The 19,191-nt window shown below is 35.3% G+C and overlaps 2 protein-coding genes across 2 annotated transcripts in view; one reads left to right on the top strand and one right to left on the bottom strand.

Annotated features, from left to right (window-relative positions):
- Positions 1-19,191, top strand: part of LOC136034680 (uncharacterized) — a 285,081-nt gene that overhangs the window by 251,489 nt on the left and 14,401 nt on the right. The window lies entirely within an intron of this gene.
- LOC136035046 (pre-mRNA-splicing factor ATP-dependent RNA helicase PRP16-like) overlaps positions 1-19,191 on the bottom strand; it is a 33,753-nt gene that overhangs the window by 11,249 nt on the left and 3,313 nt on the right. Inside the window, exons 3-5 of the mRNA XM_065716644.1 lie at positions 16,128-16,382; positions 7,587-7,866; positions 485-654 (exon numbers count right to left, since the gene is read on the bottom strand). Of these exons, the coding sequence (XP_065572716.1) occupies positions 485-654; positions 7,587-7,866; positions 16,128-16,382 (705 nt within the window). The remainder of the gene's footprint in view (positions 1-484; positions 655-7,586; positions 7,867-16,127; positions 16,383-19,191) is intronic.

Raw genomic sequence — 19,191 nt, 5'->3', positions numbered from 1 at the left:
CGAGTTCTGTTGTCGCTTATTATTTAGTTTGGGACAAAGATACGCGGCGTGACAGTATAAGCTTGGTCATACTTGACCCAGGTCCATATGAGTACCTGGAGATATCTGGGGGAAAAACAGAGAAAGTTTCGGATAATTTGTCCCCAACTACGCATAACACTCACAACCGAAGGTCGAGAATCAGCAGATCGGCATTTACACTACGTGGACAATGAGTCTGCATCCGTATATATACCCTTTTTTTTTAGCGGTAGGGGGTAGTTTCGGCCGAAAGACCTTCGGCCGAAGGGAGTAGTAAGACCTCATAACATACATTCGGCCCACTGGTTTTTGGGTAAAATAGTAATATCAGGAAGTCTACAAGAAATAAAACATAGCCATTCGCCAGAAAAAGAAAATTTAGACGACCAATGAGGCAGCCACTGAATGGGCACAAAGAAGAATCCTATAACTGAAAAAAGAAGAAGCGAAACTTGAAACGTACCTTTACAGAGTAAAACATTGGTCCAAGTTCGGCAAGCCATTGGCCATCAACAGCAGTTACGTTCTGCATATATTCTTTTGCTGTCATAACTAGCTCATGATAGACCACATAATCAGGGGTATAGCCCATGCCAAATAAAGCAGAAGTAGGGTGCAAGTGACACGGCATTCCTAAGATAATAAATACAATTATGTAAAAAAAAACCCACAAACACACAATTGTATAACTCTCACTCCAACACGATGTAGCACCATAATCATTTGCGATGGAGTCCTTAACTATGGTATCCTTAATTTTGTGTTTATTTTGGTCGTCCATATTACAATATTAATCTCAAATTTGTTATAAGCCAGATCAAAAATCAATTTATACCACGTTCGGTGGAATTCAAACATCATTTGTGAAACATGCACTCTACCACTCTTTTTTCTAGTTTTTCTGTTTTGTATTTTTTTTTTAGTTTTTCTGGTGTTTTTTTCCTTTTTTTTAATTTTTGATCGCTAAAACAAAAACCACAGTAGATTTTTTAGAGAATAGAAGTAAAGAAGTACAGTAGATTAACATAAAAAGATAAATAAGTTTTCAACGTCATCTGTTATTTATCCAACGCAGTCTATGGGAAGGCCCGAAAACCGAAAATTTGCAGTTGCAGTTACTTTAATGATGATTCTTTGGAACCAACGCTTGAACTCTCATTTCTTTTTTTTTAGTTTTTATTTTTGTTTAGTTTTTTTTTAGTTTTTATTTTTGTTTAGTTTTTTTAGTTTTTATTTTTGTTTAGTTTTTTTTTTTAGTTTTTTTCTTTTTTAAGTTTTTTTTAATTGTTAGTTTTTCTGTAGTTTTTGTTTTTGTTTTGGTGATCAACAGATAAAAGAAAAAAAACGAAGGAAAAAACCAATTAACACTCAAGGAGATGCTTTAAGTTTATATATTTGTGACATTTGAGCTGCAGTTGAGGAGTGCCCCACAAAGCCAGACGTTTACTAGAGCAAAAAAAAAACGATGTTTACATTTCAATCGCTTTGTTTGTCTATAATAAACATTTTAATAAATATTTGTACCGCATGAAGAATTGTCTAAAAACAGACTTGTGAGAAGGTTCGTAAATAAGCCAAAAGGGACGATGGAAAAAGTAACCAACAGAAAAAAGAAAAATACTGAAGGAAAAACCATTTAACACTCAAGGAGATATCTTGAGTTTATATATTTGTGACAATTGAGCGGCATTTGATGAGTACCCCACAATACCAGGCGTTTTTTAGAGCAAAAAAAAACTCTAACCATTATTAGAGAGCATTATAACCTTGAATAACCAATACGGTGTTTGGTCATAAAATGGCCCATAAGTTAACATGGTATTCACCTGATGGTAAGACAGCAAACTTTATCGATTACATTATTGTAAACCGAGGATTGACAGGATCAATACAAGATACTAGGGTATAGGAGTGCTGTTATATATGTTAAAAGTAAAGACCACCATCTGATAATGTGGTTCAGTCCCACTTTCCAAGGCTATAATGAGAGAAAGATTGAGATGGTTAGGGCAAGTTCTACAGATGATAGATTAACAAAAAATGTCTTTTTCGGGGAACCGTCTAGGACTAAACGGAAAGCAGGTCGTCCACGGTTGGGATGGGAGGATGTCATAAAGAAAGATTTGAAGGAAATAAGAGCTTCCCGGGAGGGTGTAAAGAGGGAGGCTTAGTAAAGATTGGGATAGAGGAGGAGCGTGCGTAGCTGTGTTGGCCTCGGGCAGCTGGGTGCTGCGGTGAGTTATTAGTAGTAGTGGTAGTTTAGGGGTAAAATGACCCCTTACAGTCCATGGGGAGATGCCCATTGTTTACTTATAGTATTTGTAATGGGGAAGTATACGGACACTTTTAGATAGGGAGATAATTTGTGCTTAGGGTGGATTTCCATTGGGAGAATTTTCTTTGGGAAGGGAAACTTTCAGGTGAGGGGGGTTGAATTTTCCAGCATTCCTATACAAAATTCTTTTTAACTGTCTTATATTCTCTTTGCCAACTCGTTTGTGACTATGTAAATGTTCCAGAGGAAATAGACGGGGCTGTTTTCGGCGTGTTTTGTTTTCCGGAAAAACTTCAACGGAAGGGGGCATTTCCAAAATGATCAAGAGACCGATTTGAAATTGAACTCTTTTTTAAATGAAAGCATTCTAAGGACAATTTTTCAGACTGAATCGTCCGTAAAAAAAATAAGGGGAGGGGGAGTGTGCTTTGCGTTTGATGAAGTTTTCACGTAGGACGTTCACGAGAGGGGAGGGGGGGTATATTTCATGCAGGGTGAGCCAGATTTACCAGCATTATTTGAAAAACGAATAGAAATCAAAATATTAAAAACAAGTTTTTAAGTGAAAGTAAGGAGTAACATTAAAACTCAAAACGAACAGAAATTTATCTATATATGAAGGGTTGCCCCCTCCTCAATACCTTACTCTTTACGGTAAAATATGATTATTTGTCCCAGTTTCCTAAGAACAACTATTGAAACACGGAGGTCGTTTAATTAGAATAAGAAGCTTTTTTAAAAGTGCTAACAGCTTTAGCGTACAGAGCAAGGAGGAGGCAGCCCTTCATATACAGAATAATTTTTGTTCGATTTGAATTTTAATGTTTTTTTTTAATTTTTGTTTTAATGTAAGTTTAAAAAAACTTATTTAACTTAATAAGTCTAAAAGAATGGCCCAGTTTTATCAACAAAATTCTACAACAAAATTCAACTAAATTTTGGGTATTTACGACGCTAATAGATTTCAGGCTGAGAATCAGAGAAGAACTTTCCTAGAACAGTTATTGTGTTGATCTTTTCAAGAGAATCTCAGAACAGTTATTGTAAGATATTAAATAAAAAAAACAAGTTTTTTCAACTGAAAGTAAGGAGCGACATTAAAACTTAAAACGAACAGAAATTACTTCGTATATGAAAGGGGCTGCTTCCTCATCAACGCCCCGCTGTTTAGGCTAAAGTTTGACTCTTTCTCTCAACTCTTCTTTTTAAAACAGTAAAAAACTTTAGCGTAAAGAGCGGGGCGTTGATGAGGAAGCAGCCCCTTTAATATACGAAGTAATTTCTGTTCGTTTTAAGTTTTAATGTCGCTCCTTACTTTCAGTTGAAAAAACTTGTTTTTTTTATTTAATTTCTGAAAGGTTTTTGAATCAATGCATGTTTTGATTTTGGCTCTTCCCAGAGAAATAATTAAAACGAAATTTGAATTTTTTTTTTTTTTTTTTTTTTTTTTTGGCTAAATGGCTTTCTCATAATTTTGATCTAATGATTTTGAGAAAAAAAGAGTGGGGGAGGAAGCCTAGTTGCCCTCCAATTTTTTGGTTAATAGAAAAGGCAACTAGAACTTTTAATTTTTTACGAATCTTTTTATTAGTAAAAGATATACGTAACTTATAAACTAGCTTACATAAAAAAAATTTTATTCTCATGTTTTTATTACACATATGAGAGGGTTCGCCCCCTCGTCAGTACCTCTCTCTTTACACTAAATCTTAAATTTTGGCCCAATTCATTAAGAATGACCCCTGAATCACAAAAGCCGTAGAATAAATAGTTGACATTACAAAAAAATACTTTAGCGCAAAGAGCGAGGTATTAGGAGGAGGTGAGCCCCTCATATGGGTAATAATTTCTGTTCGTCTTAAGTTTTAATGCTGCTCCTTACTTCCAGCTGAAAAAAACTTTTTCCTATTTATTTTTTCATTGTTTTTTTTTCAAAATAATGCTAGTAAATCCTGCGCTCCCTTCATGGAAATTTTCTTCCCCCATGAAAAATTCCTCGATGGAAAGTTCCCCCAGTATATTCCCCTCTTTTCAACCCCTCCCCCAACCAAAAAATCCTCCTGAAAACACCTGTACACTTCCCAATAACATTATTATATGTAAGCACTGGTCAAAGTTTGTAACTTGTAGTCCCTCCCGCGGGGACTGTGGAGGAGTAAGTCGTCCCCAAAGACATAGTTATAAGGTTTTTCGACTACGCTGAATAAAATGGCTATCTCAGAATTTTGATCCATTGACTTTGGGAAAATAATTAGCGTGGGAGGGGGCCTAGGTGCCCTCCAATTTTTTTTGGTCACTTAAAAAGGGCACTAGAACTTTTCATTTCCGTTAGAATGAGCCCTCTCGCAACATTCTAGGACAACTGGGTCGATACGATCACCCCTGGGAAAAAAAAAAAAATAAATAAATAAATAAACACGCATCCGTGATCTGCCTTCTGGCAAAAAATACAAAATTCCACATTTTTGTAGATAGGAGCTTGAAACTTCTACAGTAGGGTTCTCTGATACGCTGAATCTGATGGTGTAATTTTCGTGATGACTTTTAGGGGGTGTTTCCCCCTATTTTCTAAAATAACACAAATTTTCTCAGGCTCGTAACTTTTGGAGCGTAAGACTAAACTTGATGATACTTATATATTTAAAATCAGCATTAAAATGCGATTCTTTTGATGTAGCTATTGTTCTCAAAATTCCATTTTTTAGAGTTTTGGTTTCTATTGAGCCGGGTCGCTCTTTACTACAGTTCGTTAGCACGAACTGTTTGATAGTATCCGGATGTCACAAGATTTAGAGGAAGTTGTCAAACTGGACCTATCCCAGTTACAGAAAGGAACGGCACTTCAATTACTAAAATAATATATATATTTAGTAAAATATATATATATATATATATATATATATATATATATATATATATATATATATATATATATATATAAAATGCTAAGGAGAGACAGATAGAACATTCTGAGAATATTTTGAATCGTAACAAAGTTCCAGGAGATGGGAAAGAAAAGAGTAAATAAATTTCGATATTTTGGCGAAGGAAGAGTCACTTTACGAGGAGTAGTTAGAGAATCGTACTAAAAGAGCTAAAAAATAACAAAGGGATCTGTGCCGATAGGATGGTACATGAGTTTTTGAAATGTGGATTTTCCAATTTAAAGATAAACTACTGAGGATTGTGGACATGATTTCTGAAAAAAAAGAAACATCTAGTGATTTTGGGAGAACTTTAATTAAACCCCTTTATAAGCAAGGTGATAAATGATTGTGGTAAGTACAGACGTACTGGTTTAATTTGCAGAGAGAGTAAATTACTTAGTATGATGATGATTATTAGACAAAAACATGTTGTAAATAGAGCTTCAAGAACAAAAACAGAGTGGTTTCAGGAAAAGAATTTTTGTGTCGACCAACTTTTCAACTTTTATAAATAAAAAGCTTTGAGCCATCCAATTTCCTTGGTCCACAATTTTATAGATATATGAACAGATATTTGATTTAGCAGATAGAAAAAGCTTTTGTGAAGGTCTAATTCATACAGTATACCAGTTACCTGCATAAAAGTGATTAATTCTATACATGAAAATAGTGTTGAATTAGTAGTTGATTTGGAGTCAGATCTAGAGTTTAGTAAGGTTGTGTCATGTCCCCATTTACACTAATTAGTTTGATGAACTTTGCCCAAAGGAACACGCCGAAGGTTATATGACGTCGCGGCACTAAATGAGAAGGTAAAACTCTCATAGACTTAGATTATGCAGATTATTTCAGTGTCTTAGATAAAAATGTTAGTGACAGAACAATTTGTGGTTCGAGAGTTCAGGGTGCGAGAAAAGGTATGAAGATTAATGTCAAGAAGACTAAATCACTTAGACTAGGAGTAATTGAGGATGAAAAAGTGATGTCAGGTAACGAGAAAATCGATCAAGTGGATTTTTTTTACTGTGTGGATGGTGAATAAAAAGAAGATTTAAGGAGTAGAATAGTCAAGGCGCATTGTATTTTTTTTTTCGCAGTTGTAAATAGTTTGGAAAAATAGGAGGACAAGTCTAAAAATTAAAATTAGAATATTTGAATCCATGATAGTGAGAGAATTAAGCATGGCTCTGAAATGTGGCTTCAAAAAGCAGAATGATCTTCGGAAGACATATTAATTGTTTGCCAAACGAATTGCCTAAGTAGATTCTAAAGTATTCATTAAAACCTCTTAGTCTTTTTTGCAAGCTGACCATGGTCTTTGTTGCAGAGGTACCGATCTCATGATTTCTTGCCTTCAGCCGGGAGTGCAATGCGTGGTTGGGGGCAAATCTTCTGACACTCCCCATGTTTTCCTCTACATTTCTCCCATTTAAAGAAAGGTCGACTCTAGCTGAGCTTACAGAGTCACACCATTGACCTCTGCTCCAAAACAAAAATCCAGTGATATCAGAACCCGACCCCCCTTAAGAAACGCACCACAGGCTATAGAACCAGGCACGGCACGGCAAAGGCGAAGGTATATAAAACAGTAAGTTGCACGGGAATGTAGCTCGATCGCACTTTCTACAACTATAATAAAGGAACATCAAGATGGCTAGGCCATTGTTTAGGGATGAAGGATTACAGGATTACAAATTGATAAAGATTTTACTTTTCGACCATCCATCGGGAAAAAAAAGGAAGTCGTCCTCAATAGGGTGGGAAGAGATCATTAGATGGAATTTGAAGAAAATTAAAGAATATGGGGGGGGCTGTAAAGAGTGAGGCTTTGAACATACTGAGGTGCCAGAAGCATCCACATTTCTTCCACCCTAAGGAGGTTTAGTGGTGGCATGAGTTAAAAATAGTAGTAGTTATTAGCTATTAGCAGTAGTTAAATCAATTTCTTGTTTTGTTTTTAGGTTTGCTGATAAAATTTTTTTTATAAAACTTGCATTCCAAATTCATTGTCTTCGGAAATTTGTAAAAAAGTTTGCTGAAAATTAGGACAAAGTAAGTACCTTTACCAAGTTCAGAAGAAAAGATGTTTTCTTATTTATCAGTAATTAGAAAACCTCTAATTTCATTAATGAGAAGTTTTCTAGTTTTCTTATTACCCATGCTCACTTAAGTTTTGTTTTGTTCTGTTCCCTTTTTTCAAATAATTAAGAAACGTCTGGGTATCTTTTTCCATCTTGGCCATCTATCACTCTTTTCACACAACAGCGAGTCCACAAAGTTTTCCGAATCAATATTCAGAAATTAAAAACTTACGCAGTTGAGTATTCATCACAAAAAAAAGAAGAAAAATGAAACAAACTAACCTGTCCTGCAGTTGACATATTCACCAAGACCCTTTAATCTAGCAGCTTGGTGAAAATATGCAGAACAAATGCATTTTCGGATTATATCCCATTCTGTACCACACGATACAATCGGTATTTTTTGTTGTTCCATGATTTCCTTCAGTTGGGCATGGACTTCCCGAACACGACGCATAGCCTTCGCATGGATAAAGTGATCTGTACACCATGATGAAGAATACTTGTTTACTCGCCATTGGTTATAGACATGAAGTAAAGTAAGGTGATCTGATTCAGGTACCTGCAATAAAAATATTATGTTAGTCAGTGATATAAAGAATTTTACCTAGAATACACAGCGCTAAAAGCTTGTAGCATGTTAAACAAGATAGAAAAATGAGGCCATCCTTATGTATTACCCGCTTTTATAACAACGGTAGATAGTGATGAATAGCAATCGGCTTTGTTCTTTTAGTTTGTTCAACTTCTTTATTTGAGGCTGTTCGTGTCTTGACTTATTGTTTCGTAATCAATTGTGTTTCTAATCCTTTCATGTCCATATTTTTGTTTTTCTAATTTTTCATAAGAATACAATATGTTTTTTGAAAAAAAGTAAATAACGATAATAAACCTAAAACGGTATGCACCAAACTACAAAGCTACAAACAAACAGAATATACATTAATACGAACGCAAAAATCAAACATAAAACAAAAAAATACCACATATACGAGCGGGGCTCGCAACACCAACATTTCCCATAAATCCGCAAGTGTAATTAGAGCTTTACTAAAAACGAGATATATACACACACAAATGGATTTTATTCTTAATCCGTCCTTGTGAAGCAACAATAATGGATAATTTCAACAAAAATTTGATGAATCTGACGTCTTCAACATACGAGGTGCGGTAGAAAAGTAAAGAAAAGGATTTTTGTCTTAATAAAGTTATTATTAAATCACTTTCAAATATCAATGTAACTACTTTTCAAAGTAGTTTCCCTGGGCAGCTAAACAACGATGGAGACGTTGTTCCCACTCTTCATAGCCGCGCTTAAAGTCTTCATCCGTCATGGTCTTCAGAATGACTGTTAGAGTCTTAAGGATGGTTTCTAAAATCCTAAAATGACAGCCAATCCTTTAGGTCACTTAAAAAGGGCACTTTGTTTTAAATTCCATTCGAATGAGCCCTCTACCAATACTCTAAGACCATTGGCTCGATACGATTAGTTCTGGGACAAAAAAAAAAAAAAAAAACAAATAAACACATATTCGTGATCTTTCTTCCGGAAAAAAGAATTACAAAATTCCACATTTTTGAGGATAAGAGCTTGAAACCTCTACAGTAGAGTTCCTCTGATACACCAAATCTTATGGTACTTCATATGGTCTTCATTAAGATTCCTTAGTTTTTTTCCTCTTTTTAAAAAATCAAGCAAATCTTCCCAGGGTCGTAGCTTTTGATGGGTAATACTAAACTTAATGAATCTTGTATATTTGGAATCAGCATAAAAAGCCAATTCTTTTGATGTATATCGACATTACAATTCTGTTTTTTAGAGTTCCGGCTGCTATTGAGACATTCCGTGATGCACGATGAAAATACAGCTTCAATAATCAAAGTCTCAGAAATCGCGTAGTTAACGACTGGAAGAGAAGTTATTCTTGATGATGTAAAGCGTCACCTTACAATAATAGGTCAAAAAGGCCTATACCTTTAAAATTGTGAATGACCCCAGGTCTTCTCAGAAGTTGAAGTAAAAAAGACTTTCGGAAGGCTTATAAGCCCTCTGTACTTTCAAATAGTGTTGCTTCTGTTCAGCGATCAAAACTTTGCAAGAATATTTACATTTTTTTTATCATAAGCCTAAGTCTCTTATTGTTCACAAAAAATTCAAGTGCAAAAGAATACTCGCGAGCTTGGTAGGAAATAAATTCTGACATTAGCCATTTTCTCAACCCTTTATTCCTTCAAGCGTGGTGGCAGATGGGAAAGTTGTAGGTCTGAACAAAATTTTCAGTTGGCACTTGAATACTTTAAATTTTTACTGAAATTGGAAAACTGCTGATTGTACAGTCAGCTCTCGCCTCTCACAATTCAAATTAAGATCTTATATAGGAGCACCTTGCCTTAAGTCAAAATTCTTAGAACCTAAGTTGGAAAACTGAAATTACTTGGAGGTTTAACGGTTCAAGGAATTAATCACCGTTTAACCAGGATGCTATTCCTACTAAGATAGCCTGGTTCATTGATTCATCCGTTCTTTCCACACTGACGAGACTAGTTTCTTTTGTTAGGACGTTTTCTTCGGCTGTTCCATTTGTGCTAGGTCTAGATTCTGACAAGTTTCTTCATCATCTTCAGGTTAGTTTCCACAAGGGACGGTCAAAAGAACATACTGTGTGTGAAAATTTTTTCACTCAGGGATAGATTCTGGTCTGAGTATTGCTGCCTTAACCGTGGAATTTGTAAATTATTCATTAGCCATTATAATTCTCCTGTTTAATTCATTCCATTTAGTGAAAAAGGCATTCAATTCTCTTGGTTTAGTTCTTATTTTTTTAGTTTGATAGTGTCAGTTTCTGTTGGTATATCTTTTCAGTAAACCTCAAAGCTGACTACAATCTCCCCGAAGCCTCAATTCTAAGACTGAAGCTGAATCGAATTTATGCGAAAGTCCTTATTTTCGCCGTAAAAAGAGGAATATGCAGTTTGCTATAGCAAGTGTCATTGTGTCATATCTTTTCACACCCATAACAACAGTTCACTTTAATTAGTTCCTCTGGTTGCTTCCACTGTTGACAAGACTCTTAATAATTCTGGAAAACACAGCCTGAGTTTTTTTTTCAATTTATTGAATCCGCTTAAAAAGCTGTTTCAATGATTTATGTGGATTACCTGAATGCTTTTATAATCGAGTATTTTAATCTTTTCGAGAGAGCCACGGGTATATACAAAATTAACTGCCATATGGTACAAAAAAGGTAAAGACAGGGATAAAAAAGGTAAAACTGAGGTCTGGGAGGGGCAGTTGACCCCCTGTCAAATAGCAAGTTAAGCTTCTGTTTGACTACATGCTAATTGATAGAAAAGCCATGCCAAAGTAATTCGTTTTGTAACTTTAAAAAATAGTAAAGAAGAATTCCTTGATTTTTAAATGTTTATGCATATAGATTTATTTTTATTCTACTGCTACTGCTACAACTACTAACAACTTGCCGCAGCACCAAGCCAAACTTATTCCTTGCCTTAGCGACTTAGTCTTCTTAGCTTTAATTTTCAAACCTATTCTAGCATCCTGAATTCGCAAAACCTCTTAAAGTTCAATCATTTTGCAGACACTTTTATCTAGGATGCTTAAGTCATCAGCATAACGTAAATCCAGGAAACTTTTACCTCCCCATTTGATTCCGTGTTTTCCCATTGCCTTTCCTGTACTCCTTAAGGCAACGTTCATCAAAATGATCCATATAAAGGGGGATAAAACGCAGCCCTGTTTAACTACGGATTCAATACGAAACCAGCTGATAACCTCATTTCCTATCTTATCCACAACAGTATTATTCTCTTATGTAGCACTAATTACTTTAATGTATTAGTCTGGTATACCATACAAGGATAAGACCTTTGCTAAAGCTCTTCTAACAACAAGGACCAAAGGTATTTGACAACTCATGCACTTCTCAATTATTAACCTAAGAGTGAAAATTTGGTCGACATAGCCTCGACCTTTTCTACAACCACACTGTTCTTCTCTTATCACTTTGTCTACAGCATCTCTCAGTCTATCAAAGTATCATATTAATAAGTAATTTGCTAACTACAGAAACCAGGCTAATGCCTCGGTAATTACCACACCAACTCTTATTACCTTTCTTACACAGTGGTTTAATTAGGGTTTTCCTAAAATTGCTAGGTATTTCTCCTTTTTCAAAAGTCACATTCATAATCTTCACTAACTCATTTCTAACATCAGAGCCACCTTATTTTAGAGACTCATTTACCGCAGTATCAGCATCTGAGGCCTCGTTATTTTTTAATCCTTTCAGGACTGTCGCTAATTATTCCTCATAAAATAAATCTTCCTTCACATCCGAGGTATCACAAACTTTTAGTTTCCACTATGTGTTCTCCTACAAGTCTATCTCGGTTCAGCACATTCTCAAAATATGTTGCACAACTCTCTTAAACTCTTTCCTTATAACTAATTGTGGCGCCGTTCTTATCTTCGACTGGGACAAGTCCTGATTGACTATCCCTCCCAATTTACTAACATGCTAGTACATTATTTTACTATTGTTCCGTCTAGCTACATCTTCCAGATCCTCGGCAATTTTATTCATAGCCTCCATTTTCCGCCTTCTTAGTTGGTATTATAATGATTTCTCTACCTTATTCAAATTACTTTTATTTTTATATGATCTATCACTCAGATAATTCTTTTAAGCATTTAACAGGTTGTTCGAGTGGCAATTGAAATTAGAATCAGACTAAATAGTAATATCTCTTTAAATAAGTGTCTGGGGGGAAATTCATTTAATGCCTTATATATAAATTTAATTAAAACGATTTAACAGATTATATTAAAAGCCAGTAAACAATACCACTCAACCTGTAATGGACAGACCTTCTAGGCTGGCTGCCAAAAAGGCAAGATTAATTTTAACAGCTTATTTTTAAATGTTTTGTTCAACTTGAATGAATTGCCTTTTTATATTTCACTTGATGTCCCAGTCCAGGTTCACCTTTCCTGAAATAATGATACTTGTTTTGAAAATGTTCTACTTTTAAAGATTGTATTTTAACATGAGTTTCTTTATATTGTTTTTTGGTTTCTTTTGCTGAAGACAGTCCGTGGATAACCCTGGGGTATAGAGTTGAAATATTCATTTAAAGTTGCATTCCAATGTCTAAAAAAAATCTCTATTGTTCTACTTGTTGTTATGATTCCATTTTCTGGCACAATCGAACAATTGCACACACTCAATATGATAGTGGACGAAATTATAATGGCCCTGGCAATAACGGACGAAACAGAAACAAACGAATATATAAACTAGCTATAAATTATTTTGCGCATACCGATCATCTGTTAACTTTTTATAAATATAATAAGACAACCTGAAATTGCTAGGGACATGAAGTTCTAGAAACTGTCAAGGGATGGAGCAGCATATCTCAAATCGGATCAAGATTTGTCACTTTCTATCTAGGTAAATTTGCGGTAGAAAATTTAAAATGTTGTACGATACATCAGAGCTCACTCTCTTTCATTAGATATTTAAAAGAAATAATGTGTTAACCTGCAAAGTGAAGGAACAATTACAAAATGGCCCTTTAATATTTTTTTCATAGCAGGCTGATTAAGATCCATGATGACAATTTTAGCATATGCATATAACCAAGAGCACAATACATTTCCAGTAATAAATTGAGTATCTGGTTAAAAAAAGAGTACACTTAACTTTTACACTGAACAAGAGCTAAGAGCTCATATGGCACTTGTGACGAGGCAAGAAGAGCTAAGAGCCAAGAGCTCATATGGTATGAGCTCTAACAAAATTCTAAGAATCAATAGATTGATTTAAAAGGAAAATCAGAGGCTTAATGCCGGTCAGGATTTAAAATAAGAGCTCTGAGTCGCGATGTCCTTCTAAATATCAAAATTCATTAAGATCCGATCACCCACTCGTAAGTTATAAATACCTAATTTTTTCTAATTTTTTCTCTCCCTTTAGCCCACCAGATGGTCGAATCTGGGAAAACGACTTTATCAAGTCAATTTGTGCAGCTCCCTGACACGCCTACCAATTTTCATCGTCCTAGCACGTCCGGAAGCACCAAAATCGCCAAATCACTGAACCCCTCCCCCCAACTCCCCCAAAGAGAGCGAATCCAGTACGGTTACGTCAATCACGTATCAAGGACATTTGCTTATTCTATCCACCAAGCTTCATCCCGATTCCTCCACTCCAAATGTTTTCCAAGATTTCCCCCTCCAACTCCCCCCAACGTCAAAAGATCTGGTCGGGATTTGAAATAAGAGCTCTGAGACGTGTATTCCTTCTAAATATCAAATTTCATTAAGATCCGATCACCTATTCGTAAGATAAAAATACCCCAATTTTCACGTTTTCCAAGAATTCCGGTTTCCCCCTCCAACTCCCCCCATTGTCACAGGATCTGGTCGGAATTTAAAATTAGAGCTTTAAAGCACAAGATCCTTCTAAATATCAACATTCATTAAGATCTGGTCACCCTTTCGTAAGTTACAAATACCTCAGTTTTCAAAATTACCTCCCACCTCCCAACTCCACCAAAGAGAGCATATCCGGTCCGGTTATGTCAGTCACATATCTTGGACAGGTTTTTATTCTTCTCATTCGTTTTCATCCTGATCTCTCCGTTTTAAGCGTTTTCTAAGATTTCCGGTCCCCCCAACTCCACCCCCCCCCCCGAATGACGCTGGATCCGGTTGGGATTTAAAATAAGAGATCTGAGTTACGAGGTCCTTCTAAATATGAAGTTTCATCCAGATCAGATCATTCCTTCGCAAGTCAAAAATAAGTCATTTTTTTCTAATTTTTCAGAATTAACCCCCCCCCCCATAGAGCGGATCCGTTCCAATTATTTAAATCACGTATCTAAGACTTCTGCTTATTTTTCCCACCAAGTTTCATCCCGATCCCTCCAATCTAAGCGTTTTCCATGATTTTAGGTTCCCCCGCCCCAAACTCCCCTCAATGTCACCAGATCCGGTCGGGATTTAAATAAGAGCTTTGAGACACGATATCCTTCTAAATATCAAATTTCATGGAGATCCGCTCACCCGTTCGTATGTTAAAAATACCTCATTTTTTCTAATATTTCAGAATTAACCCCCCCCCTCCCCAACTACCCTAAAGAGAGCGGATCCGTTCCAGTTATGTCAATCATGTATCTAGGACTCGTGCTTATTTTTCCCACCAAGTTTCATCCCGATCCCTCCGCTCTAAGTGTTTTCCAAGATTTTAGGTTTCCCCCTCCCTAAAAGTTAAAAATACCTCATTTTTCTAATTTTTCAGAATTAATTTGACGGGGCACTTGGTTAATACCAAGTGCCATAAAAAACGGCAATAGCAAAAAATCATTGCAACGGTCATTTTCTGGACAAACAAGTTTGAGATTACTATATCTAATTGTTGATGGTGATTGCTAATCGAACATTCCCTGTGTCCCCGTCGTCATTTATATATCCCCCCCTGTGCCCTTCCGGAGTCCCCGTTGTAGTTGTGTCCCTGTGTCCCCGTCGTCATTTATATTCCCTGTGTCCTGGTCGTCATTTGTGTCCCGGTGTCTCGGTCTGTAATTTCTCTTTGAGTGTCCCGGTCGTCATTTATATTCCCTGTGTCGCAACAGCTAGTATATATATAGATGCTTTGTCCTACGAGCATAAATACTGCATTTATTTGTACTCAAATTAGGAACACAACCATAGAATTGAGCCCCCTCAAAACTTTGGCACAACCAATGTTGATATTATTACGAATATCAACTTGAGAGGTTGCAATGACAGTTAAAGCAGTATCGCCTGCATATAGAATAACTCCTATAAATTTACAAAGGCTCCAGATAGATCATTAAAAAAAAATTATAAATTAAAGTTGAACCACCCACATTAAAGAGTGTTTTTATTGTTGTGACAACACTCTATTAAGTTATCAAGAACTAAGTATAGCTCAATTCTGTGCTTAACTACTGCAGCATTTACGTCATTGTGCTCCGACATCTGAGAATGATGTCAGCTTCCTTGTATCGCGCCTAGTCACGCAATGTCAATTGCTTAAAGTACAAATAAATAATAAAATTATAAGTAAGTGTCCTTGGAACCGAACTTGCATAAGGGTGATAATCTAAATTCAGATTCATACTTAGTCTTAGATTCATACTTAGATCATATCCTTATGAATTTTTTTACAGCCATAATTTAAAAATGAAAAAAGAAAAGATTTTGTTTTCTATTCTGACATTTTCTTTTCCATTCTAAATCCGATAGCGATTAGTTCTATGAGTATTGCCACTCGCAATTCACCCTCACCGCCCTATTTTCTCATGGTAGGTCACTGTAAAAACGAATGGCTAACTAAGAAAAAAATACCGAGAAAATGTATGGTAAGAAGCTTCAATTTCTTTCTAATTCAGAAAATACAGCTTTTATCAAGACTAAAATTATCCGTTATTCATTAGAAATTGATGCCATTTTCACAATTAAAAAGAAGGACCTAACATTTTTTTCTGACTGCCATCTCACATGCTAGTAACATTAGTAAGTTTGAATCTATAGAATACCAAATTTAAAAACTACATTTTTCCTCTGTATTCTTATTTTTTCAAAGTCTAAGACACAAAAAGCAGATCAAAAAGCTATTAGCAAAAAACTATTAGCTACACTGACAAAGTTACGTGTATGCACAAAACAGTAAAACTGCATATTGCCGTTCTTTATCATCCTCCCGCGGCTAAACATTCAAAAATGACACAAACTTTACAAATAATAATAAAATGAAAATTTAAACTAACCTGAAATTTTTCTCTAATATTATCAGAATCTTCTTCTCTTCCTTTCGGCCTGAAAAATATCGACGGGACGGAGAGCATAGACACAATGATCAGAACGTCAGCACTACATCCAAGGCCTGCTGATACTATCAGCATTTTAGACAAAGGGGGATCAAGAGGGAATTCAACCATTTGTCTGCCCAAATCTGTTAGCTGACCCGTATTATCCAATGCTCCGAGAACCCATAACTGAAACATCGAGTTAAGTATATTGTCCTGTAAGAGAAAAACGAATTCTTGGACTAAACTAAGTGCAAAGGGACACACCTGAAAAAAAAGTTACAAGTAAGTGTTCGTATCCTGCTTCACATTGGAACATTTTTTTCCAATGTCCCTAGCAAGAGTATTTCCTTTCCCATACCTTCTGAAAATTCATGTTTGAACATAGAATACTAAGATAAAGCGCTTATCACGAACGCTGTATCTAGAGGAAAAATTTCCACAGTTGACACGTTAAGACCCCCTTCCCCCACATACAAATATACAGAAGTCACTCAAGGTTGAACAGCTACCCAGGGTATACATAGATCCGTACTCATTCTGCTCAAAGACAATAAATACTGTATAGGAACGTTAAATACTAAGACCCAGGCATTAAGGAATGGATATCACAGGACTTTTCAAAAACAATGGGAGGAGGGGGGCAGGGGATATATTTAAACAAGAAAAATCACAAGTTCAAATAGCTTTTTCCGCAATTCCTTGAGGTATGGTGTATTGTTAGTTACTAGCATAGGTGGACGGACCTCGTTACCTTAGAAGATCAAGAGACTTTCTGGGGGAGTCGAAAGAAAAAGAGCTACAACAGTTGCATGTTTGGGCCAAAACATGTGTGTTTTACTGCGTTTTAATATTTATTTCCTAAAATTTCCTGAGGGATGTCGAATTATCTATGAAACTATCGGTAGCAATTTTCATCAAACAAAGGCCCAATTTCAGTAGTAACTTCTGATTTACGAGGAGCAGCCCCCCTCCCCTCCCACTTTATTACGACTAATTTTACGAGTAATATAAAATATTCCTTGATTCTCAATTCTGAGATACATCAATCCAAAGAATTATAGTAATAAAAGACCGTTGTGTTGTAGCACAAGGACGTTTGCCTTATTTGGCACATACCTTAAAGACCTAACTATAAATTTTATAAAATGGGATATCACTTCAAACAATCTTAAAAATACTCGGTGTACAAGAAGACAAATCCATGAACTTTTAGAAATAGAAAAGCAAAAGTCTTTGATATGGATTGCTTTAGTCTCTGTTTTAAACCTTGGTTTAAGCTACATCCAAAAGTGTCATAAGTTGTGTTTATGGACATTAGATAAGAAAACCATTAGATTTAAAGCTGGTGGACACAGTTCTGGTAGTCGTGGTAGGAATAGATCCAAAGAAGAAATTAAAATCTAACTGAAAATCAAGTAAAAACGAAGGCTTTAGGTTTCAGATTTAATAGCACCACATTAGGAAATAGAATTAACAGAATAAAATATAGCTTGCACGGAAGTTCTGACCCAATTATCAAGAGAGAACTTTGGAAATAGTATGTATCTGATCAAATTCTGCAGTGAAATCTGATAAAATTCTGCCCTCAATAGACAAAATTGTATGCTGCGGTCGTTGCGAGGATACCTCACACTTTGGGCAAGTTTCAGATTTTAGGAGCAGGAAAGAACTAATCCATCATGTGTGCAAATTTTTGTTCTTTCTGTTTGAACATGAAATATGAGTTGTAATTTAGAAAAAAAAAATAGAAAAAAATATTCATGAGTACACAACCATTATGCAGAAAAAAAATCGATTTTTCTAAAAGAACTTAATACCATATTATATTAGTATAGTTTAGCATAAAAAATAGATTATATAAGGTGAAGATGCAGTATCCAAATGAAATTAATATTGAAAACTTTAAAAAATATAAAAATCGGTTAACTTTTGTTCTCAAAGAGGCAGAAGCAAAATATTATAAAAAGATATTTCATGAATGCGATTCACCGCGGAAAACATGGAAAATAATAAATGAAAGAATAAATAATGTCAAAACAAGAAATATTCCATCCCACATTATAACTAATGAAGTAGTTAAAATAACGGATGAGAGAGTAATGGCAGAAGCATTTGCTAAACATTTTAAGAAAATTGGACGTGATCTGGTGGATCAAATTTCTGCTGGGACACATAATCATAGAAAATATATTCCAAATGAAATTGATAAGACTATTTTATGTACCCTATCCAGTTCTTGGAATTTCAAAAAGCTGTTAATAGTTTGAAAAACGAATTGTCGATAGGATGTGACGGTATGTCGACTTCTCTGTTTAAAGAATTAGATGAAGTACTTAGTCAGCCGCTTTTATTTATTTTTAATTCTTGTATGAAAAATGCTTTTTTTTCCAGTTTGTCTTGAGTTGCTAAGATAATCCAAATGGTTTGAGGCCTATTACTATTTTATCACCTGTTCCTAAAGTTTTGAAAAAATAATAAAGAGTAGATTTACTTCATTTCTAGAAAAGAATTTTTTTTTCTCCCAATCAATTTGGTTTCTTGCCTGGTGATCAAAAGAGCAAGCAGTAGCTGCTTTACATAATTTCTTATCAGATGCTATGGATGATAGTTATTTGGCGGCAACTATATTTTTTGACATTAAAAAAGCTTTTGATACAATAGAACATGCAATTCTTTTTGATAGGTTGGAAAATATAGAAATTCATGAAATAGCTCTTGAGTTAGTGAGATTTTATTTATTAGAAAGAAGTTTTACAGTCAAAGTTGGTGAGGAATCATCTCGTGTTTTTCCTTTAGGAAATACAGGGTTCCACAAGGGTCTGTATTTGGGCCGGTTCTTTTTCTTTATATTCATAAATGACCTTCCAAAATGCACGCCTTCGGACGATGAATTGCCAATATTGTTTGCATATGACACAGCAATTAGTTTGAAGGCTGGCAACGAGGAGGACTCACTAATGGTCCTCGAAACTATTGCTTTTAATGTAAATTCTTGGTTTCATGCTAATCGACTAATACCTAA

The sequence above is a fragment of the Artemia franciscana genome, chromosome 13 (assembly GCF_032884065.1).
Source record: "Artemia franciscana chromosome 13, ASM3288406v1, whole genome shotgun sequence".
NCBI lineage: Eukaryota > Metazoa > Arthropoda > Branchiopoda > Anostraca > Artemiidae > Artemia > Artemia franciscana.
The sequence above is the reverse complement of the archived record's forward strand: the minus strand, read 5'-3'. Positions and strand labels throughout refer to the sequence as shown.